The 23,653-nt window shown below is 34.7% G+C and overlaps 3 protein-coding genes across 4 annotated transcripts; 1 reads left to right on the forward strand and 2 right to left on the reverse strand.

The window, feature by feature from the left end:
* The first annotated feature begins 884 nt into the window (after positions 1-884).
* LOC140969155 (protein FMP32, mitochondrial-like) lies at positions 885-4,720 on the forward strand. The gene is made up of 7 exons (XM_073430424.1): positions 885-1,425; positions 2,010-2,141; positions 2,281-2,340; positions 3,548-3,624; positions 3,709-3,765; positions 3,859-3,925; positions 4,471-4,720. Exons 1-7 carry the CDS (start codon positions 1,198-1,200, stop codon positions 4,597-4,599), a joined length of 750 nt encoding a protein of 249 aa, XP_073286525.1. The 5' UTR covers positions 885-1,197; the 3' UTR covers positions 4,600-4,720.
* Positions 4,721-7,523: 2,803 nt separating this feature from the next.
* On the reverse strand, positions 7,524-9,473 carry LOC140959797 (cytochrome P450 84A1-like). Its single transcript, XM_073417814.1, has 2 exons — positions 8,414-9,473; positions 7,524-8,233 (listed from the first exon to the last, which is right to left on the reverse strand). Exons 1-2 carry the CDS (start codon positions 9,359-9,361, stop codon positions 7,613-7,615), a joined length of 1,569 nt encoding a protein of 522 aa, XP_073273915.1. The 5' UTR covers positions 9,362-9,473; the 3' UTR covers positions 7,524-7,612.
* A 3,292-nt stretch (positions 9,474-12,765) lies between these two features.
* LOC140959807 (GATA transcription factor 7-like) lies at positions 12,766-14,275 on the reverse strand. Of its 2 annotated transcripts, none has more exons than XM_073417825.1 (3): positions 14,141-14,275; positions 13,710-14,041; positions 12,766-13,613 (listed from the first exon to the last, which is right to left on the reverse strand). In XM_073417825.1, the coding sequence occupies exons 2-3, from the start codon at positions 14,013-14,015 to the stop codon at positions 12,945-12,947; spliced, it is 975 nt and encodes a 324-aa protein (XP_073273926.1). In that variant the 5' UTR covers positions 14,016-14,041; positions 14,141-14,275; the 3' UTR covers positions 12,766-12,944. The 2 variants fall into 2 exon arrangements, with proteins under 2 accessions (XP_073273926.1, XP_073273934.1); XM_073417833.1 differs by having other exon boundaries at positions 13,710-14,019; positions 14,141-14,228.
* Between the last annotated feature and the right edge of the window lie 9,378 nt (positions 14,276-23,653).

A 23,653-nucleotide genomic window follows, 5' to 3' on the forward strand; every position in this document is an offset into this window, starting at 1 on the left:
AAATAAATATTAAAAATACTTTTAATTAAATATTTCATTAATTTTAATTATTCTTATTTCAAATTTTTTGAATCATTTTGTTTAACACTCCTATGTTTTTTATTAATAGTCTACTTCATATCGTCTTATTTTTATTGTGGCTTAAAATATTAATTCAATTTTGTTTTAAAATTTATATTATGAAAGAAATATCAGTACTAGTAAATTGTTATTTTAAAATCAAATTTATAGTTAATTTGTATATAAATATTTTAGAACATAAAAAAATATATATGGGTTAATTTTAAAATTTATTATGTCTCTATGTAAATTAATATAGTTCAAATTAATATTTTTATGTTCTAAAATTTTAGATATTTGGTAAAATTTTGATTTAAAATAAAAAAATCTCACTTTTAATATATTTTGTATTTTTACTCCAAAAATTTAAAAATTATTTGTAAATCAAAATTTTTTACATTTCAACATTTTTTATGTGTCTGTAAAATTAATTGAAGAATAATTTCTATACTCCTAATAAAGCTTGGGTAAAATATAAAAGTATTTAATATTTAATTTATAGATGACAAAAAAAAATTATGAAAATTATTTAGAACATACAAATTTTAGTTAGTAATATGCAAAAATATTACATGCTTGTTTTTAAATTAAATCAAAATCATGTAATATTTATTATTCAAACATTATTTTAATAAACATATTTCTATTTAAAAATAAAAAATTAATATATATCCAAACTTCAAAATATTTTATAAAAACATTTTTAAAAAAATTATATTTATTAGTATTTTTAAATCCGCGACTTTTATATACAAAGTCCAAAGTTCCTCAAAATTAAAACAAAAATGTCTTCGATGAAATATAACTAAAAACGACTGTCCGAAAATTACCCCAAACACGGACATTTGTTATTACGCTGCTGATGATATTTAATTAAGTGGAAAAATCCGCCAACCAACGACGATCAGCTTCTTCCGCAGCCCTCTACAATTTTTGAAATCACCGAAATTCTTCTTTTTCCGCCCTCAGCAGACTATTTCTTCTTCAAATTTCCTTCATTTCCCCATCTCTGTAGGAAAAATTATTTGTTGCAACCAAGAGAACGGTTGATTTTGCACTTTTGATCCTTCAGAAGTTGCGTTCTTTGGAATCTGAGGAATACTCCAATATTTAGATTTTTTTTCTCGAGGAATTTTAATGGCTGCGCGTAAACGCGCGCTTCAATTGTGGATTCGTTTGTCAAAGTTTCAAGAGATCAATGCTGGAGGCTTGTCGGTAAATAGGCCTCAATCTGGGCGGTTTTCCGTCAAATCCTACGGTTCGTTGTCCTCGAATTCGTATGGTTACCGATTGGACTACAGGCAGATCTCTCAGCTCGTTAAACCTAGTGGAAGACGCGTTTATCTTGTTGACACACTAGCGCTGGTATCTTTTTTAACTTTTGGTTAATGTTTCTTTTATTGTTTGTTGCGACGAGGAATGGAGCTACCCATTTTAAGGTAATAGTGATTGTGAGATGTGGTCTTCTGAAAACTAACAAGGTTGGTTTTTTTAGATGCTGTGGTGATTTAATCCCGATTCTTCATTTCATTACGGAATTCTGGCTGCAACTCATGTTTACTTACTGCGTCAAATGCTGTTTTTGCCAAAAAAATTGAAGGGTGACCTACAGCATATCAGTTTCCATTTCTAATCAATAATGTTTGACAATGATATGGAAAATGTCTTTATGATGTTTATTCTTCTACATGTTCGTGTGTTATTAATTTGCTTTTGCTTGAGATAAGAATTAAAGTGTAAAAGTAAAATGCCTGGATGCATTCAGCATTTAGGCGAATGGCTTATCCAACATTATTTGAACACTGATTACCAATTGGTGATGGGATTATACTGTTAATAAGTAAATGGCAGTCTGTACTTCTTCCTAGGTTTTTATTCTTACCCTTAATTATAGTAGCAAAATAAACTAAAGGAGGGGTGAATATTAGTTGCTTCTGTTTTGTGGCCAGGTGAAGAGTTTAGAAGCACAAGGCATACCTTCAAAGCATGCTGAGGCAATTACATCTGCTATAACTGAGGTTTTGGATGACAGTTTGGAGAATATATCGCAAAATCTTATTTCAAGAACCGAGATGCAGCGAGTAAGAGTTCTTCCAATGTTTTCCAGTGCATATATTTTCATTGAACACTCAAATCGTTTTTATGTAAATTGTGATGTAAGGTTTAGCTTTTAGTTTCCTGTGTTTAGATGGAAATTTTCCTTAATTTTTGTTATTGTAGATTGAGATGAAACAAGAAGCCAGTCTTTCCAAGTTTAAGTCTGAAATACAAAGTTCTCAGGTATGAAATTGTTTCCGTGTCAGAAACTGATCTACTAAATGCCGACTCATTTATAATCTCAGCAACGATTTAGTTTTAAGTTATTGAATTTGAGACCCTTTCTGAAGACCAATATTGCAAGAGTGGTTAGAGGGCCCATATTGCAAGTGTTGTCCATTAGATAGAGGTTAATTATTTAGTTAAGATGTTGATCAATTGAAGCCTGGGGTGAAGGAACTATCCCCAAAATGCACTAGCTGAAATTTGTTTCTTGTTCCATTTTGTGCTGAATCTGCTGCTTGTTTGCAAAGAAGACTTTCATTTTATGGTTTAGGTGTTTTAACTAGATATGTAAACATGAAAACATATCTCTGTTCTTGGATATTGGAGGCTGAGGGCTATCATCACATAAGGCATGAAAAAGGATGAAGTTAATGATTTTTTGTATCCAAATTTTTTTGACATCAATTTTTCTTCATTTTTGTATAGGGTACCCAGATTAGGAGTAGCTTTGTTTCAATTGTTTGCCAGTTTGTTGTTTTCAGTGCCCGATTTTAAGATGTTTGTTACACCTTTTGGGGAAATGCAGATGGTCACGGTTTACACTTGTTCTAATTGAACTCTTAGTTGAGGACGTCTTCTTGTATGACCAATATGAATGTCATGTAAAGCTATCGCATCATGTAAAAATGCTGTCATTTTTTCTTTTAAATGGTTTCATATGTAACTGAGGAGAAACTCGTTACATATTTAAGTGCTCTCAAGTCCCAGAGATTTCAAGTTCCACCATCTTTTAACCTGATATTTTAAAAAGCCTGTTGGCATTTCACATTCATCAATTTATTCTAAAATTTATGGGAACTCCCCTAAAAGCCTAACCTATGGCCTAGAAATTTACGATGAGGGAATTGAAACTGTTTGAACAGTTTATTTTACCAAATCATGAACATTTTGTGGAAGGGTAAAAAGAGAAGTTAATGAACATCAGGTTAGCATCAACTTTTGAGTGAACATTTCTGATCAAACCAGTGAACATTAGATCACGAACTGAATTCAAAATTAGAAGTTCTTGTGCATTTATCATAGGGAAGACCAATAGCACGAGTCACAAAAGTTAAATCCTAGGGTCAATTGAAACAAATATGTAATATGTCAAACGGTTTTATAGTTGCTAGAAATTACGAAGTCACAATCATTCACATCCATTTTGCTGCCTCTGATGATGCAGGACCATCATTTTTCTTTGCTTCAACGCGAGGCTGAAAAGCTCCGAAATGATATTGAGAAAATGCGTGGTGAACTAAGGTCTGTCTTTTTATTAAATCCCATTTTTATTTTTGCATGAACTATGTCAACAGTCAGTCAATTGACTAATGCTCCTTGAGATAGGTATGAAATTGACAAAGCTACTGCTGGACAACGCCTAGATTTAAATCTCGAAAGAAGGTAAGGATGTGAGAATAAAATTGGATGTATTTTCATCTCACTGATTACTTTATATGCCATTGTTCTCGTTTAATTAATTTTTTTACAACAAAGTCGGATTCGTGATGAGCTTGCTAATCAGAGTGCAGAAACAGCAAACCTTACAAACAAGCTTGATCGGGTGAGTTTTTCATTTTTTTTTACTTGTATAAAATTGCATTTGCGTTTAGGAAGTGATTTTACTTCACATGTTAAATAGAAAAATAGCATTTTCTTGTTCCTAAGTGGCCAATTTAGTCTCTTAGTTGCTGCTTCCATTTTTATTCATGTGACTATTGTTCGAGCAGCAACACATGTTATCATTTTTCTGAAAATTGTGAGTATTATTGGTACGAGTAATATTTTTTACATGTAATTTGTATGTCTTAGTAGGTTCAAATTGGACTGATATTTCATAAATTAAAAATATAACCCCATCTCAAGATAAACTTTGGAATTCGATATGATGATTCCAAGTTTATCACTTTCTTTTTGGAGAAATGTCCAGCATACTTTTAGCAAAAATAGTTTCTAAGGAAAGAATTGACTACAAAATTAACTATTTTTAGCATGAAGAATCAAATGTGTTGGCTATACAACATTTTAGTGCCAAAAATGATAATTGTCATCAGTAAAAACACTAAAATTACTAATTCTCTATTATTATTGGATTATTGACTGTTATAGGAAATCCATGAACTGAGGGCTCAAATTGAAGCAGCAAAGTATGATGTGATCAAGTACTGCATAGGGACCCTCGTATCTTTATCTGCTGTTGGAATAGGAATGATTCGCATATTCGCCAGCAAACAATAAGGCAATGATTCAGGCATTCTGAGCTTGCTTAGCGCATTTATCTTTCTTTATATTGGGAAAGCATGTTGTAAAATTGTTTTGTTCCTTAATGTGATCATTCATTATGTTGTGTTCTTTTAAAGTTGTACCCTGTTCCCACATCGGTTAGATAAAATACCTGAGAGTTGTATATATGGGCTTGGACAATCATCCTCCTTTGAGCTAGCTTTTGGGGTTGAGTTAGGTCCAAGTTCCAATCTTAACATGGTATCAGAGCTCAGGTTCCACCGTTATGCGTTGGACCACCCGTTCTGCCCATAGTTGGCTCATTTGTAAAGTTCACGCTCTAGATGTTCATTCCTGGACATGAGAGGGGTGTGTTAATTGTCCCACATCGGTTGGATAAAATACATGGGAATTGTATATATGGGCTTGGACAAACCTCCTCTCTTGAGCTAGCTTTTGGGGTTGAGTTAGGTCCAAGTTCCAATCTTAACATACCTACCCCTATTTTAAGAGATCGAGATAGACTAGAGTAAACATTATATATAGTTCGTGTTATATGTATACTTAACTGCAAACAAAAGGTAAAAAAGGATAAGGTTCGATGAAATCTACACCTCAGAATCACTTAGGGATGTCAATGGCTCCGGGTTGGGCGGGTGTGGTCAAACACGAGACCTGTCCTGCCCTGCGAACCCGTCGAGTACAATCCAGATCGAACATGTCGAAAATATATAATTTTATATTTATTCAATAAAAAATTTATAAATTAATGAATAATTAAATTTATTTGTCCAAATTTATGTTAATAATATTCAACACAAAAAAATATTATCGCATGTTAAAATATATCGATTTGTATTCAATTAATAACCAAAAAAATTGTAATGATTTATTTCGTATTAGGCAAAAACTTGTGTGAGACGGTTTCAAGGGTCGTATTTTATGAGACGGATCTATTATTTGTGTCATCCATGAAAAAATATTACTTTTTATGTTAAGAATATTATTTTTATTGTGAATATCGGTAGTATTGACCCGTTTCACAGATAAAGATTCGTGAGATATCCAAATATAATTAGATTACGTGAGTTTATTAATAAAATTGATTTGTGTTGATGATTCAAGAGCTAAAATTTGACCACATAAAAAAGGAGAAACAATCCTCCATTAAATGATACAAATGTACACTTATATTGTAACAATTAAATGACTTTCTTTTTAAACTTAAGTCGATATTTGGAATTTGGTGCAAATTATTCTTCAAGTTCCCCTTGATTGTGGTAATGACATGTTTGAACTTCCTCCAATCTTTTTGAAAACTCATAGCAATATCTCAAAAGCTATATGAAACGTTCTCCCTTGAAACCTTACATGAAATCTTTCGGAAACGCAAAGAAAACTCAAGAAACCGTCACAAACAACCACTCGAATTAGTGTAATTGAGTAGTCAAAAATTTCTTTTTCCAAGAAATTCATTTAATTATTCACCAACTACTCTAAATTGTTGGGCCGGCCACTTGTGTTTTCATTCTTATCTCGGTCCGCATACGTTCGTTCTACGTGTGCTCTTATAAAATATATTTAAGATACTAAAACACAATTACTTCCAAATAGGATTTATCATAACTTTCACCTTTCATATTTTTAATTTAAGGGTGCATTTGAATTGAAGAATTTGAAACTTTGTGTTTCATCCATGTTTGGTGAATTTCAAATACGTCAATTTTTAAATTTATACAGATATAATGATAATTATGATGGATTTGAAATATACACAATATGAGTGTTATTTCAAATTCATTCTTGAAATCCTTTCGTAAGAGTGCAACATAATATTATTTTTTATGACATATTAAAGGAAGAGAGTTTGCTATCAATTTGGTCCTTTGAAAGCGATGCTGGTGGATTAGTTGAGATTATATTGAGTGATTTTAATTTATTCAATTGGCGGCTTAATTATGATCTTTTTAGCTGTGCTAATCAGTTGCAATTTGGTGATGTAAAACTGACTGGATCTTTTATTTTATAGAGGATGATTGATTGATTTTCATATTGCATGGAATCATAATTCTTTCAAGTTTTTAGATAATTTTATATTTAATGTTACATTGAAAATATTTGTCATGTCACAAGTATGTTAAGATATCCCACAACGGTTAGATAGAGTTCTTGAGAATTATATTGCATATATGGACTTGATCAATCATCCTCCTTGAGTTAGTTTTTGGGTTTGAATTAGATTCGAGTCTCAATCTTAACACGGTATCATAGCTGATACCCACCATTATGTCTTAGACTGACCATAGTTGAGCCACTCATTAATGTCTTCATGCTCCAGTTTTTTATTTTTTGCGTGAGAGGAGTGTGTTAAGATGTCCATTAACATTTGTTAGATAGAGTTTATGAGAGTTGCATATATGGAATTTGACAATCCTCCACCCATTGCGCTAGCCTTTTGGGTTGAGTTAGATCCAAGTCTCAATCTTAACATGGTATCAGAGCTCATGCTCACCGTTATGTGTTAGATTGTCTATAGTTGGATCACTCTTTAATGTCTTCACGCTCCAGTTTTATTCCTAGATATAAGGGGGTGTTAAGATATCTCAAATCAGTTAGATAGAGTTCCTGGGAATTTCATATATTAACTTAGACAATCCTCCCCTTTAGTTAGATTTTGAGATTAAATTAGGTACAAGTTTAATATTAACAAAGTAAGACATATTGAATTTTTATTAAACATTTCATAATAAGGAAAAAAGAAATAAAAAATAGACATCAGGATAACTTCCACTTAGTCCTATTTAACCATTGTAAATACATCAATAACAAGCTTAGCGTATTCATTATATTCTTCAATGAAATAATCAACTTTTTTACTTTCCTCTTTTCTTCATTCTTCCACTCATGAATGTGATTTACTTGATTTGAATTGATTGTAATAAACCAACAAAATAAAATCCTTATCCATAATATTTTCAATATACATTAATAAAAATTAATGTACGAAAATATAATTCCATTTATCACGCTATATTAGTCGAGTGAGACGACGAGTCGGGATAGCCACAAGTTGGACTGCCCTAGGTGCGGTGAGTCCAAACACATCATTCATATCAAGCTCACTAGGCTTCATGCCATCCGGTAAAGTCCAATTGAAGCAATGGCAAAGGTTAGCCAAGGTCAACTCCAATGCATAGAGCCCTAACTGCATACCAGGGCACGACCTTCGACCCGACCCGAATGGTATAAACTCAAAGTTACTTCCTTTAAAATCCGGTGCACCAACGTCTAGGAACCTTGAGGGCTTGAATGTGCTGGGATCATCCCATGCATTTTTGTCCCGGCCAATGGCCCACGAGTTGATCATCACGCGTGCCCTAGCCGGGATCCTGAACCCATCAACCACGGTGTCGACGGTTGTTTCATGGAGGAGGAGCGGGATCGGAGGGTGGAGACGGAGGGTTTCTTTGGCGACGCATTTGAGGTACGTGAGCTTGTCGAGGTCGGACTCGTGGACTTTTCGGTCTAATCCCACTACATTAGCTAGTTCTTGTTGTAGCTTGTTTAGGTCCTCCCAGCTCTTCATTAGCTCTGCCATGGCCCATTCTATGGCCGATGCCACGGTTTCGGTCCCTCCAAACATGACATCCTTTAGAAAATGGAAAAAAACCATACAAGAAAATATGTCAATGGAATGATTACGATATTTTGGGGGAGAATATTATTTAGAAATCAAATAGATATATTTATATATATTATAATTAAGATTAAACTAAAGCATGATCATCTCCAAAAATATAGGCTGACACATAAATTAAAATAGTATTACCATGATCAGGGCTTTGATGTTGTCTCTAGTAATACTTATAGCCGACCCTAAATCACTTTTTCCTCCATTTTCATCACAAAACTCCATTAACTCATCAACCATATCATCCTCAAAACCATCACAAACTTCATTACTTTTTCTATTTGTCTTCTTATCTAGATGATCATCTATGATCTTATCGATAAATACATCCAACGATCCTCGAGCTCTATCAAGCCTCTTGTGTAAATCTGCCCCTTGGTAAGTAATCCAACCCAACCAAGGCATGAAATCGAGAACATTAAATTCCCCGAAAAGCTTGGAAAATTCTTGCATGATCCTCAAGAATTCCTCTTGCCCTTCTTCTGATATGGATCCGAACGCAGCCCTATAAGTGATATCCCTAGTCAACCCAAGCACCATCTCACCAATATTGACAGATGAACCTATCCTAGCATCGACATTCTTCAAAAAAGAGTCGATCTCTTCGCGAACAGACGCCCACGATTCGGCCCTTTTTCGACTGAAAACCTTAGTGACACAAATCTTTCTCATCTGCCTCCAAAAGGGTCCATAGTGTGCAAAAGCCATGTCCGCTCTATTGTAGGTCAAGTAACTTATTGCAACCGTGGCAGGACGATTAGAGAACAAGTTGTCTTGTGTTTGTAAGACTTGCCTTGCGATTTCCGGCGTGGACACCGCCACCATGTGAAGCTGCCCCATTCTCAAGTGGCACAATCCGCCGTAGACCTCCGCCAGCTCCGCCAGTCTGCGGTGGGTTAAATCTTTCATCATGAGCAAGTTGCCTATCAATGGTAAACCCTTTGGCCCTGGTGGAAAAGGGTTTCTTCTTGCAGAATTTCTCAACCAGATAGTGATGAAAAGGAGAAGTAATATTGGCAAGGCTAAGGATAAGTTTGGGTTGAATGGGATAAAATTCTCCATTGTTGTGTTTGTGTGCAAATACATGTCAGGTTTTTCTACATATACATACACATATCTATATATAGAGAAGAAAAGTTAGTGGCAAGACCAAAATCCATGACTGCGATCCTCTTCTATAATGGAGAATTTCTTTGGCTGATTAAATTAAATGCATGGGTATACTTCCAGAAAGAAAATAATCACTGCATGACGTATGTTTTGCCGCGGTTGGATAATTTTAAAGAGTATAAATGATTCTTCCTTTTTTTTAAATAATTAATTATTTGATACGCTGTCCATTTATATACATATTATAAATGATTAGGATATCGCTATAAACACACACAATCGATTTGAATATGACGAAAAATGTAAGGTTCGAATTCGGATCGAATAAGTTATATTCGAGTTCGAGCACGATTCGAAACTCGAAATTTTTTAAAAAAAAATTGCTCAAATTCGGTTTAATTTGAATTAAAGATCGAGTTCTAGTTCTCGAAAATTCGATATTTATTAATTTAGTGTATAATTATATTATATTGATAAAATATTAAGGCACACAAACTAACGAACGAAATAATTTAGACTCGTTTTCGGTTTGAAAAAAATTTGAACGTGTTCAAGTTCGGCTCAAATTCGATATTTTTTGAGCAGGCTCGAAAAACTCACGAACCGCTCGATTCATTTATACCTAAGAATCATCACACGCGTTAAACATTATATTTTTATATAAATTTTTTTAATGAATTTTGAACTTCAAATTTAAGTTTCGATTTTTATTTTATTATAAAATTTATAGCTTCTACAATTTATATTTTTTTTTTTACAAAAATAAGGAAGGTATTTTAGGCAATCTATATATGGTGACCAAGGTTGTTAGTAAAAGTCATAACAATGCTTGGCATTTGAATTAAAAAAAAATAAAAAATCAAAATCCTTAAACTCAAATTATGTGTTACCTTCTACTTAGTTTAATTTAAACCCAAAAATTGGTGGGATGTTGATTTTGTTTCTACAAAAATGATTATTATAAAAATTAACTCTATAATAATTTATTTACGAAAATACTACTAATTTCTGATTTTCAGTTTTTCACTTTCGTTTTCAACCCTACTCACTAATGATTTTTCCTCATATCTTCATAATCTGTAAATTTAATAACTTTTTTAAAAGTAGAAGTTGCAAACAACCAAACAGTCCTTAGATATATACATAAATAATATAGATTAATTACATAAATTTAAAAAATTATCTGGTAAAGATAAACCATGCGTTCATATATAAAATATGAATGTCCAAAAATTAGATTGATTTTTCCAAATCCAATCATTTCTTTCCTTCTGGCTTTGTACAGATAAAAGGTTGGTTATACACATATGTTGGGCTTGTAAGCCCAAGAAATAGTGTGGTGAATTCTGGCTCAATTTGATTCACATAAATCAGAATAAGGATTTTTTTTCTCTATTTTTTTATTTTTTTACTGTTAAAGGATATTTTAATGGGGAAGTTGCTGAAAAATCCCAAATCCAAATATTTTTTTAGGTTCACTCACTACCCACAAAATTGTGGTACTATGTCATACAAAATGTGGTACACTTCATGTGGAAATGTGGTACAAATATGTTGAAATGTGGTACTAAAAAAGTACCCAGGGACTAAACACAAAAAAAATCGACGGCTGAGGACTGAAGGCCAATTTCTCGTATTTTAATTTGGAAAAAGATTTCAAAGTTTTTTTAAAAAATTCTTTTAAATTCATAAGTTTTTAATCCAAAAAANATGTTGAAATGTGGTACTAAAAAAGTACCCAGGGACTAAACACAAAAAAAATCGACGGCTGAGGACTGAAGACCAATTTCTCGTATTTTAATTTGGAAAAATATTTCAAAGTTTTTTAAAAAATTCTTTTAAATTCATAAGTTTTTAATCCAAAAAATCTGCAATTACTTTCTAAAATAAATTTTGAATACACCCTTTATGTCGTACAATATATTTTTTTACATCGACGACAAATTCTTTTTTTTATATATCCTAATCTAGAGGATGGGACATCTAACGACAAATTAGAAACAAGAAAGTTGATAATTGTCTTTCATGAAAACCAAAGGTAGATACACATCCACACCACTGCCATCAAAGTACAGTCTTGAAAGTAAACTCTCTTGATAGCAGCTTCTATTGCTCTATTTAGCTATTGAAATGTAATGAATCCATCTCTAAATAATTTTAAAATTCAAATTCCAAAATTACACTGGTTATGTCAACTATTACAAAAATTCTTCTGAGATTATCACATGAATTTTTTTTAATACATATCTCTAACTTGATCCAGTCTATGAAAAATATTATTTTTTATGTAAAAAAAATATGTTTTTTTTTAAAATATGAATCGATTCAACATATCTCATGGTTATAGATATATGAGACAATGACACTGGAGATTTACTCGTCGACTATAGCTTTAATTTGACTTTGTCACTAAATTATTTTTGTTCATATAGAAACAAATAAAAAATTATTTGGTCTTGATCTTGCAAGTCAACTATTATAGATGATGTTCTCAAATTTTAGGATATTTAAACAAATTAATGGATTAATTCCACAAAACCAAAATTATATTCCATTATACTACTGTAATTAATATAAACGGCCTTTTTGAGTAAAAATGTGCATAATACATAATAATAGAGAAGTGATTAAAAAATGTAGTTGATTCATAACCATTCTCACATGGCATGCCGCAGTGCAACTTTATGGAACACCAATAATTGATTAATTTCATGGGTAACCAACCACATGATAAAAACTTTTACCCACCCCAATTCAATTATCAGTTACAGTGGAACCTTGGTCATTATATATATANCATAAAAAAAATATAACATAAACTTATAAATGAGTCGGATATTCGTCTCACAAAAATTGATTTATAATATCATGTCGTATGAGTTTTTGTGTTTATTAAAATCATCGTCATTAATAATATTATTAAATTCGAAATGGATAGGTAGATTGGAATTAGACATTTCAAAGAAGATAAATTATAAATGGGCCCATTTCATCTCAATCTTTCCTTTTTAAAAGATAAATTATAATTTCATTCGTTAAATTATGAAATTAAAAGTAACAAGTTTCTTTTATCAATTTAAAAATCAATTACATCCATTTGATTTGTGAAAAATTAAAAATATCTATTTTTAATATAAATTATATTAAATGAGAGATTCTCGTTTTTCTACGGATAATATCCTTATACCTTGAATAATAAATTCTTTCACAAAATTTGACTGCAGAGATGGTCCAAATTCGAAAATTGGAATTTTAAAATGATTTAAAAGTAAAGTTGAAATGGTATTATGAGTGCATAAAATTATTAATTTGTAATAAATTTAATCATTAATTTAATTTTATTGTTTTAGAAATTCATAATTATTGTACTTAAAATTAAATTAGGAACCTGCAAATGAATTGATTATACAAAATCCATGTCCATTATTAACTCTTACCTCCTAGTCCTATGAAGCGTATAATCTCTCTAATTTACCACCCTACATTCCGCCACAAAAACCGGTAATTCCCACCGCCATCGGTTTTTTCAAAGACCGGTCAAATTACACCTAGCATGCTTTCAGAAACTCTGAACCAACAGATCTGGTTCAACCACATTCTCCTTCCTCCGCCGCATTTCTAAAACTTTCCGGTGACTATTGGAGTGAATTTCCTGTGAGAAATTCGGGCTGCAAGCCGGTCTATACTCGGGAAATAACCGGCCGGATTTGAACCGGACGCCACAAGCATTACACAATGTTTTGGGGCCCAGCGGTCCGGCTCGCCACTGCGGGGTCTTTTGCACCTGACAATGCGAACAACGCCTTCCGGATATTACGACGCCGTCGGGTTCCGGTTTTCTCTTTTGCTTCTTCGCCGGAGTTTTTTCCAGAGGTGAAAACCAGTGAGTTTTCTGAACCGGGTTTTCGAAAAACAAGGGGTTGAAAGTGGACGAACCGTGTGAAGACAGGGATGTTGAAGAAGACTCGGCGGCGCTCAACGGCAGCGACGGCAGTGACCACGGCCGCCCATTTGATCTGGACCGGTTTCTCCTTGGTTTCGTGGGAAGAGGCAACGGGAAGCACGGTGACCGGGGTTTCTGTATCGCAGAAATGTTGATTGGCGGAGGTTTCCCGGAGAACCGTCCATTTCTACCAGAAAAATTCCCAGCTGGGCACAACAGAGAGAACGCTGAAGTGGAATCGTCCACGAATTGTGATAACCACTCAAGGTTTTCCAATTCATCAACCTGCAACAAATTTCAGAAAATCCATGCATTTATCAGTTTTCCCCCATTTCCGAAGGCTAAATTTAAACACGAATTAATAAAAATTTAAACGCTTACCGGAACCACGAGGTCACCGGCGGAAAGGCTCTGAAATTCACCGGAAATTACGTCAGAATTTTCAACATTCCTTTCCTGGGGCAGCCTCTTGATCTCGTCATAAGCTTTTTCAACACAGCCCTCCTGAAACTCCTTTTCAGGAGAATCGAGGTTAAGGAGGTCTTCAACGGGGAAATCATCGGAATTGACACTGTTCATTCCAGCGAAACACCATCCATCATCGTTGTAAAACACCTGTGAATTCGTTTTCATGGCCATTTGCGAGAGAAAACTGGATTTCAACGCTCTCGCTTCAATGCATTCCATAATTCTGAAATTTCAAATTCCCACGACTGAAAATAAAAAAGGGAAAAAAATCGAGAAACCAACCAAAATATGAAGAATTTTCGAAGACGAGAATTTGTTAATTTATGCATGGGGAGTGAAAATACCTGAAAAATGAAGAAAAGGTAGAGCACGGTATTCAAGACTGGTTCGTGGGCGAAACTGGTGGTTAGTTATTGGGATTTTTTTCACTTTTCCTTTTTGGACTTTTCCCTCTAATTTTCTTTTTTTCTATTTTGTTTATCTAATTATACTGTCTCAAATGAAATTAAATTTACCAAAATCAGAAAATATGCATTTCTATTGGATCATAAGATGAGACTATTCAGATAATATGAATATTTTTAAATTTTAACTATGATAAAAAAGGCAAAAACTTGTGTGAGACGGTCTCACGTGTCGTTTTTTGTGAGACGGATCTCTTCTTTTGATCATTCATGAAAAATATTATTTTTTATAGTAAGAGTATTATTTTTTATTGTGAATATCGGTAAGGTTGACATGTTTCACAGATAAAGATTCGTGAGACCGTCTCACAAGAGATCTACTCTTGTAAAATTTAGATAAAATGTCGAATTTCATTAAATGATTTGTATATTTGTCATACAATTTCTACATATATATATATATTTTTATCTAAATCAACTTTTGGGTAAATATTTTAAAACTATATTAAGATTTAAACTTGTATATTATATTTCTATAAGATTTTTTAATTAAAAAAATATGGTGTTAAAGAATATTTTTTGGATGATGGGTGATGCGGGCATTTAGTTTCGGATGAGATTGTGATACTTTTGTGTTAGTTAATCTACCAGTAGCATAGTTGCGCTTGTACAATTATTTTTTTCTAAGATTTGTGATTATTTAATTGTCGATTGTAATTATTATAAGGATAATAAAAATATAATTATATTAATAATGTATTTTTAAAAAGATAATTTGTGGATATTTCAATTTTAGGAAGAAAAAAAATATGACAGTTATTTTTTATATATAATTGTGGGTGAGAAATTTCTTATCCAAACTATTTAAACTAGTAAACTAACTACTCACACAAGTGATATGTGAATTCAATACTTCATAGGTTTTGAGGCTTCATCTTGCTATTAAACATATGGATTCTTGGCGGATATGATATGATAGTTATGAATAAATTATAAATTTACTAAAATAAATNTGGGGCGTCAAAAGGTTTTCCAGTATGTCTACTCTGACGTTCAAGCCATTCAAATGTTTGTTTGAAAAGGAAAAATGTAATATCAAGAATGTATATTGAGTGCTTGTGGAAATAGTAAATGAATTGAATGCCTCATAATTAACAAAACATGGGTATTTATTGAGGTATAAGCAAAATGACATTGTTTTCAGTGTCCAGCCACTCTTGACGGCTTGATGGCTGCTCATACCTTGTCCTCAGACACTGTCGCAACTGACTTCTCATACTGCCTTCGGTACTGTCACAACTGACATCTCATACTGTCTCTGGTACTGTCATACCAACTTTGTGTGTGCTCAATGAAATGCCAATTATTTCAAAGCATGACCTCTCATACCCGCGAGCCCAAGATTGCCACGTCTTGGAATACTTGTGCTATGATCGCTATATGAATAGCCGATCTCCTCAAGTCTTATTACATTGGCTGAGAGCCCGGGCTCACTCGAGCGTATGCTGGTCCGATTACTTTATTTGGTTTTTGCAATTTCAAGAATGGTGCCCAAGCGGGTTCTTATAATGGCTTTTGAGTTATAGGATGTCTTGGGTTCCGACCCCTCCCTAGTTTGAGTTATAACATGACCCAGGTACTTTCCGGGGTATCATCAATCCCTCCTTGAATAGTCGGGCTAGAGTCTTACTCGTTGTCTCGAGTTATCAGATTGGATTCGGGTGGAAAACAAGTTGATATTTTTTCAATTGACGGGTAGGGATGATGTCAGCCTAACGATAACCTTAGCAGCCAAAAATACAAATGTCCAACATAAGTCTCTTAGAATTCCGAGCATGCCTATTCAATAACCCGGTGCAATTTCTGATGTATATCTCATTCGTTCGCTTATTCTTAGATCGACGGATGGTATCACTTTCCCTCACATGTAAATATTGATTGTTCCACCCCATTTCACACTTTTGCATCCTTGCGCTCTGCTCTCCTGCTTCTGAGATTCCGACGAACTCTCATCCTTCCTTCCTTCCTTCCGACCAATTAGTCCTTCATTTTACTCCGTAAGTTTTCTTTTCTCTATGATCATGTCAAATTCTACATTTTCTATTTCTGTTACTAATGTTTGTTGATCCTTGGACCTGGAGTCTGGCAAACTTCGCTTCTGCTCCCCTCATTTCTTTTTCCCCACCACTTCTAAAAAATCCATACTAGCCCTCCCTGTCAAGAAATGCGAAAAACCTAAGTCCTCACATGAATTTGTCAGGCATTCTCAGGTTCTAGAGAAAGGCAAAGGCAAAGCTCGGGCTCCCAATAAGGCTAAGACCGAGGCCCTTAGTACCCTATGGTTCTCTACCATGGTCGGTACTCTCCGCCCGGGGCCGACGAGGACCTCCGAGTCCTTGGGTCCATCCCCTCTTTCAATACCATCATTCTTAAAGTTTCTTCGGACCAGATTGATCAGCCCCCAGACAGATATTATACTTTCTTCAAGGATCAGGTCCGTAGTGACCTCCGGTTTCCATCCCTTTCTTCTATATTGAGGTGGCCCAATTTTTTGGGGTCCGTATAAATCAACTTTACCCCCAACTCCTTCCGCATGATGGCTCAGCCTTCGTGCTCTTTAAAATGAACAACTTCCTCATCAACCATCTCATAATTCAATACTACTTTATTTGCCGATTTAATGAGAGTGTTTTCTCTCTAACTTCTCGGAACTATAAAAGTTTCATTCGTGATATTCCTTCTTCTCCAAAGGGATGGAAAGGACAGTTATTCTTATTCAATATTCCCTCCCCTCCAGAGTGTCCAATAGGTTTCCTTTCTAGTCTTTCTACCTAGCCCGAGCTGCCTAGGGCATAAAAGTATGAAGAACCCTATACTTGGTGCAAATAGCTTGTAGAAAAGCAGAAATTTTCCTACTCCCTCTTGATCTCTGAGGAAAACTTGGTAGTCTTTGGGTTTAGCGTCCGGGCTGAGGACCTTAGGACAGAGCAAAAGATGAATTTGTCGCTTTGGGTGCTCAAGAGACGGGCTGTTAAGATGTAGAAGCCTTTGTCAAGAGACAGACTGCTGAGAAAGCGGCCGAGGAGAAGAAATGAGCAAGCTCAGGTAGCTATTGATGCTCGAAAACCTGAAAAAAGAGCTCAAGTTGAGGAAAGGGAGCTTGGGCACTCATTCTCCCTTCTGAAGACCTCACCCCTCTCCTCCATCGAAAATGGAAGGCTATGGTCGTCGTTGAGGCCGTCATTCTGAGTATTGAGTACGGGGCCTCGAGCTCTATCGGGGCAACTGAGTTCATCCCTTCCTCATCTGCGCTGATCCCTGCAGAGCAACACCAGCTCGCCAGGAATCCGGGGCAACCTTTTCTTGGATGGGGTTTCTTCAGCTGGTGAAGAGTCTCATCTTCGAGTTCTGGCTCCCAATCACAAACTGTTCGAGTGTATTTCTCGGGCTCTCTCTGTAAGTTTCTTATCTTAATTCTTTTTTTGCTTAAACAGTTGTAACTTTTCTCAACTCTTGTTTATACAGGGTCTTCAAATGTCGATAGCTGCCTATGAGGAGGTTGCTTCCATGGCCAAAAAAGAGGCAAACCAGGCTTGAGTCGCCAGTGAGCTTCACCAACAAGTTCAAGTTAAAATGGAGCGAGCCCGGCTCTTGCACGAAGAAGTGGTGATCGGCTTGAGGACAACCTCGGAGGTAGGCTACCAGCAACTAGAAATGGCCCAATCGAGCCCGAAGAAGGCCCAGATAGAGACTGAGGTGGCTATTGCAAGGGCAGATTCACTCAGGGCCAAGCTTTCGACCTCGGATGCTCAAGCCCAATCCTTGATTGAAGAACTCAACAATCATAGGACTTGAGCTACTTAGATAGAGTCTGCCCTGGCTGCCTAGCGGCGATCTGAGGAGGAATGACGGACCTCCTTCCTTCAATCGACGGAATTCAGGACTTCAACAAGTTCCAATAGCAATTTGAAGAAACCGGGCTTCTTCCGATATATAAGGAGAACTTCTTTGACTTTGGTCGAGTCATCGATTCTATTCCTAGGGAAGGCGATGGGGCTAAAGAGAAAGATGTCGTCAGGTCCGAGAGACCGAACCATATAGAATAGGGTTGTAAATTTTCTTTCTTTTTGCTTTTCCGGCTTCCAATCCTTGCTTGGTACCTTTTTATTAATAGAATTCCTTTCTTTGGTTCTGTCTGGTCTTCCTTTACTTTTCTTAGTCTGTACTAATAAGCAAACCCGTAATAAAATATCTTAAAACTCAAAAAGCTTCTATGTGTTGAGAAGAAACCAGTCTGTTAATTTTTAAGCAAATACAACATAGTCATTTTAAGACATAAAAAGAAGAATCTTCTTAAGTGTCAGAAAATACCCTGATTGGATTGGTTTACTAACACTCGTTTGAGTGAGGTATCGGGTCCTCGTATCTCGGGGCCTCAGAACTTCTAGGATTCTATAAGAAGTCGAGGCCTCATGCCTCTCGAGGCCATATAAGATAAAATGTCAGGGCCTCAAAACTCACGGGCTTTCATGGGAAGTCGGGGCCTCATGTCGCCCGGGCCTATATAAGATAAAATGTAAGCGCCTCAAAACTCCTGGGCTTTGATGGGATGTCGGGGCCTCGTGCCTCTGGAGCTTATATAAGATAAAATGTCAGGGCTTCAAAATTTTTGGCTTTGATAAGAAGTCTCTCTAGGGCCTATATAGGATAAAATGTCAGGACCTCAAAACTCATGGGGTTTGATAGAAAGCCAAGGCCTCAAACCTATCGGGCCTATGTAGGATAAAATTTCAAGGCCTCAAAACTCATGGCTTTGATAGGAAGTGCGACTCAAGGATCGAATGACAAAATTATCATCTCCAAAAGACTGATGACGGACGAAGGTATGATCTGAGAGGATTACAAATAGTTTGGGGATATAGTATAAGCTTTATAGCGCATGTTTAAAAGTTATGAGCATACTACCTAGAAAGAGCATGTAATTTTGGAAAGTTAGTAATATTCTCATGTTTGATGTCTAGGAGCACTGAGTAGACAGATAAGTCTTGATTTGCTAAGTCCACTCAACCCTCTCTCCTGAACGATTGAGGTACCTGGAGCCACCCATTGACTTGATGGACTAGTGTGCTACAATGAACCAAGACTTTACATGTCCAAGATCTCGATTGAGTGTGAGAATCATCAACTAACTCGATGGACTGTTGTATTACACCGAAGGTACCCCTCGACTAAGAATGAGATTCTATTGTTGATCACTGATCAACGGTTCATGATTCATAGATGTGCATATATGTCGTGTATGAGTACTGAGCTATTTTGTTTCTCACACCTTTGCTTTTATTTTAGGCACCATATTCTCACGAGCATGTCTCAAGTTGAACGGCCCATGCGAGCATGATAGTGGCTAGTTGAGAACGGTGTTTCTAGAGGAGGTTCAACAATGAAATTCAGGTTTTGATTTACCTTATTCGATATTATTGTATAGTAGTTCAAGATTTTCGCATTTCAGTTGTATTACTTGTGGTATGTGAATTATTCATTGTTTAAGATGTTGAACTACAATTATCTTGATTATTTAAGTTTTGTTATTGCATGCAAACAATATGTTAATGTAGGCATATCGGGTAAGGGTGCTACAACGATGCTGGCGGAAACAAGGATGGAGGAAGGACATGAGTGAACAGAGACGTAGGATATGCAAAAATAAACAATCGAGAAATCCTGGAAGTCGTCAGATGTTATGGTAAGAAGATAGAGCAGAAGTGAGAAATTAATGGACTATTTGGGCTTGAGAAACATGGGAATGGCAAGACCTTTATGTAGGGCAAATAAGAGGAATTAAATAAAGAAAGGCAAAATTTTTGTATCTGATTTTTGTGCAATGATGGTGACTCAGGGATGTTACTAGTCGGAGAAGAAAAGTTGAAGGATGAATGTCATATCTGAGAATGGGCTGAGATTAATTAATGAAGCATATATAAGAAAATGCCTTAAAATTTTTTAAGCCCAATAAAGTAAGTAAATATAGATCAGCCCATGAAAGTTTCAGCCCATGATTTCGGTTCATCTGCTTACAACCGACCACGATCAGAAGTGGAGGGATCGATTAACTTGAAGAATTTGAAAAAAACGAGGAGATAAAAGACGAAAATGATCTACACAATCAATTCCAGACAATCAAACTCTGCAATGTTTCCAGATTTCAGTAAATACTCATGTTTTTCAATTTTATGCTTTAAGCGTCTAGTAGTTTAGTTTATCGAACTTATTAGTAATCCTCTAGCTTTGTTGTCATTTATTTCCCATATTTAAATGTATATTTTCTTTCAAAAAGACATAAATATATTCCATGTCGTTTGAGAATCGATTTCCTATCATTTCCTTAGGTTTGAACAATTAATTTCGTGAAAAATACTAGAATTTTTTATATGATGTTAAAATTAAAATTTTATCAGTACTTAAAATAGAGAGTAAGTTTAGCAAATTATAAAAAAAAGATAAAACGGTCGTACTTAACAAAAACACATACACAAACAAAGGTAGTAGTATGAAATGTTGTTGATACTGGAATGTGTCCACTAAGTTTTGTTTGTATGTAACTTTATGTCAATGTGTAATGAATTTTATGTCATGTCATGTATAGTAGTGGTAGAATAATGTAATGTATTCACTACGTTTTGTCATGTATAGTGGTGGTAGAATATTATGTCACGTTATTTTTTTTCTAATAGCGAGAAGTTTAGTGCTATTTAAGGATGCATAGTCATTTGTAACCAGTACACTGTTATAGTAGATGCCCTGCAAGCCAACGGTTAGCTAGAGAATTTATTGACTCAAGTGTAATAAACAATCTTTAGTTTAATATAATTTAACTTTTCATGGTTTCAGTTTACTTTATCTGAATACCCATACAATCAGCATATATAAAGTCTTTGATTATACTTTAATACAAATGAATCGTAATTCGATGTTGAAACTCATTAGTAAACACTGTATAATCTAAATTCGTTCCTAGTCGATTCAGCCGCCTAAAACATGGATAAAGGTTGCTCGAGCTCGAGACTAGCATCTGTGATGTTGTGTACCGCGCTTCTTGGTAAGTGCATAGAGATGTTCAAACATGCAGATGGGTAGTCATATGATGATTATACCGAACAACCCTCCCTCGGACTTTCCAAGTGGTTATCATTCATCGAGAGAATAAGTCCGTGGTTATGATTGTACACCATTAGTCCTTACGACCCGGGACAACACTGAGGCTCTATATGCTAGGGCTGTGCTTTGACTCGTTTACCGGCTCCAGAGAGTCATTAGGTGGCGAGATTGGGTACAATTGCGACACATATAGGAGCCAGTGCATTGTCGTTGGGGATTCACCGCTCACCTGCGGGTGTGGCTATCCTATGTGATCTAATGAAATTATAGTGCGTGGAATCTCTGGCCAGAGTATGAGATGTACGTTAGAGAAGGAGTTCTCCAATAGTACATGCATTGCCACTATTATATGCGTCACAAAGTTATCGAATTGATATGCAACCCTCGATGAACCAATGGTTGTAGATTCGATCTGGATATATGAGATGAAGGCACCGTACTGTACGCTAATCATAATCGACTGGTTCTTGCAGGCACTATCAGTGATACTTAGGGGATCATGGGGCGATGCTACTAGACGCTCTTACCATGATCCGATGGGTGCAATCAGAAATGAGTTCTGACATTCTTGATCAAGGTGTTGATGAAAAGAATGGGGCTAACTAGGATAAGCCCGAATAAAGGAAATTGTCCTGAATCACAAAGAGTTGTGAACCCACGGCTAGCTGTATCCCTGAACCATTGAGGGTCACACAAGTACTGGATTATCTTGTTCCCGTTGAGATAATAAATTCAAGGAGTTGAATTTATAGAAAACGTTGAGATAATAAATTCAATGAGTTGAATTTATAAGAAATAAGTTTGATATGATCAATCGATAAGCTTATAAATAAAGTTTATAAAAGCTTGTAGAAATTTTGAGAGCATGACTGTTAAGACAGTCAAAGGAGTACACCTGCCTTATTTAGACATTGGTGATCTCGAAATTAAAGTGTGCATCATAATAACAAATAAGTTGAATTTGTCACATCGATGATATTGGATCGTCGATCGGGATTATGACGAGATTAATGTAATGAGAGCATGGATCATGGGCTTGTAAGAGTATAAGCTCATCATGCAAATTTATTAAAGTTCAAATGGGCTTTAATAATTAATTATATTTTAATTGAGTTAAAATATAGTCCATTAAGTTTTTATAAAATATGGTATTGATTTATGTAATATGAAAATATTCATGATACCATAATTTTAGTAACTTGCACACAAAGCAAAAATAAAAATCGAGATTGGCTATGAGATTGGCATGCATTTTCAGAATCTTTATTTAACTTAATTAATGAGATTAATTAAGTAAAGAAAAGATAATAATGATTTTTATTATAATGCATGGATTTTTTTTCGGTGAAAAATAAGAAGGCATGGATTTTGGAATCTATAGTTTACTTAATTAATTAGATTAATTAAGTAAATGATGGATTAAAGAAATAATTAAAATTCTTTATTCTAATGGCATAATTTGTCATCCGAAAGTTTTTTTGGCAAGAAAGAATTCAGAATCTTTCGGCTCTTCCCAATTTCTTGTGCGGCTGCTCTCAAAAACTTTTTCTTTTTCAAGAAAAATCGGGCTTATAGTATTGAGACGATTTGTTCTTCGTATTTCATCTCTTCGCAAAACATCTTCTAATTTTCTAGTGCAAATTAAAAGAGGAACAAATAATCTGGTCGTGGACCTGATTCGTAGATCGAAGAACGTTCGTAGGGATTTACAACAAGAGCTACGTCCGCTAATACCGGCGTAATTGGAGCCAAGTGAATTAATTCACTAAAGGTATAATTTTTCTAACTTTCTATGAATGTTTATTCATATTAAAACCATACGAGTGCTCAAAATATTTTTATTGTCAAAATAAAATAAAAATTTTAAAACTTCCGCTGCGTTTTGGACACGTAGAAAACCGAGATCTAACATACACAACAATTTTAAGTGAAATAAAAGTTTTCTCTAAACATTCGTGACGTGGTGATCACGGTGGGTCTCGCACAGTTTCTACGGGGTGAAGTCCAATTTCTTTTTCTTTTTTTTTTTAAATTTTATAAACTGATTATTTAAAAAATTAAAATAAAATTTTAAAATAATGTCTGAGATGATTTGGTTGTTTCAATCTCATCTTTTTTGAAAAATCAAAATATAATTATATTTTAATTAATTATATGACATTGTATTTTTTATTTATGTTTTAATTATTATGTTTTTTAAATATTAAATTGAATAAAAAAAACATATTTCAGCATCAAATTTGCAACATCATTTCAACACTATAAAAAGAAGTTACTAACTTTATCATACTAGCTTTC

The sequence above is a fragment of the Primulina huaijiensis genome, chromosome 2 (genome assembly GCF_012295235.1).
Source record: "Primulina huaijiensis isolate GDHJ02 chromosome 2, ASM1229523v2, whole genome shotgun sequence".
In the NCBI taxonomy this organism is placed as follows: domain Eukaryota; kingdom Viridiplantae; phylum Streptophyta; class Magnoliopsida; order Lamiales; family Gesneriaceae; genus Primulina; species Primulina huaijiensis.

Coding starts and splice junctions, on each gene's coding strand:
- LOC140969155 (XM_073430424.1), top strand. CDS start 1,198: ATGGCTGCGCGTAAACGCGCGCTTCAATTGTGGATTCGTTTGTCAAAG. Junction 1,426..2,009: donor TTGTTGACACACTAGCGCTG/GTATCTTTTTTA, acceptor TTTTGTGGCCAG/GTGAAGAGTTTAGAAGCACA. Junction 2,341..3,547: donor CTGAAATACAAAGTTCTCAG/GTATGAAATTGT, acceptor CTGATGATGCAG/GACCATCATTTTTCTTTGCT.
- LOC140959807 (XM_073417825.1), bottom strand. CDS start 14,015: ATGGAATGCATTGAAGCGAGAGCGTTGAAATCCAGTTTTCTCTCGCAA. Junction 13,614..13,709: donor CCGGTGACCTCGTGGTTCCG/GTAAGCGTTTAA, acceptor AATTTGTTGCAG/GTTGATGAATTGGAAAACCT.
- LOC140959797 (XM_073417814.1), bottom strand. CDS start 9,361: ATGTATTTGCACACAAACACAACAATGGAGAATTTTATCCCATTCAAC. Junction 8,234..8,413: donor ACATCAAAGCCCTGATCATG/GTAATACTATTT, acceptor CATTTTCTAAAG/GATGTCATGTTTGGAGGGAC.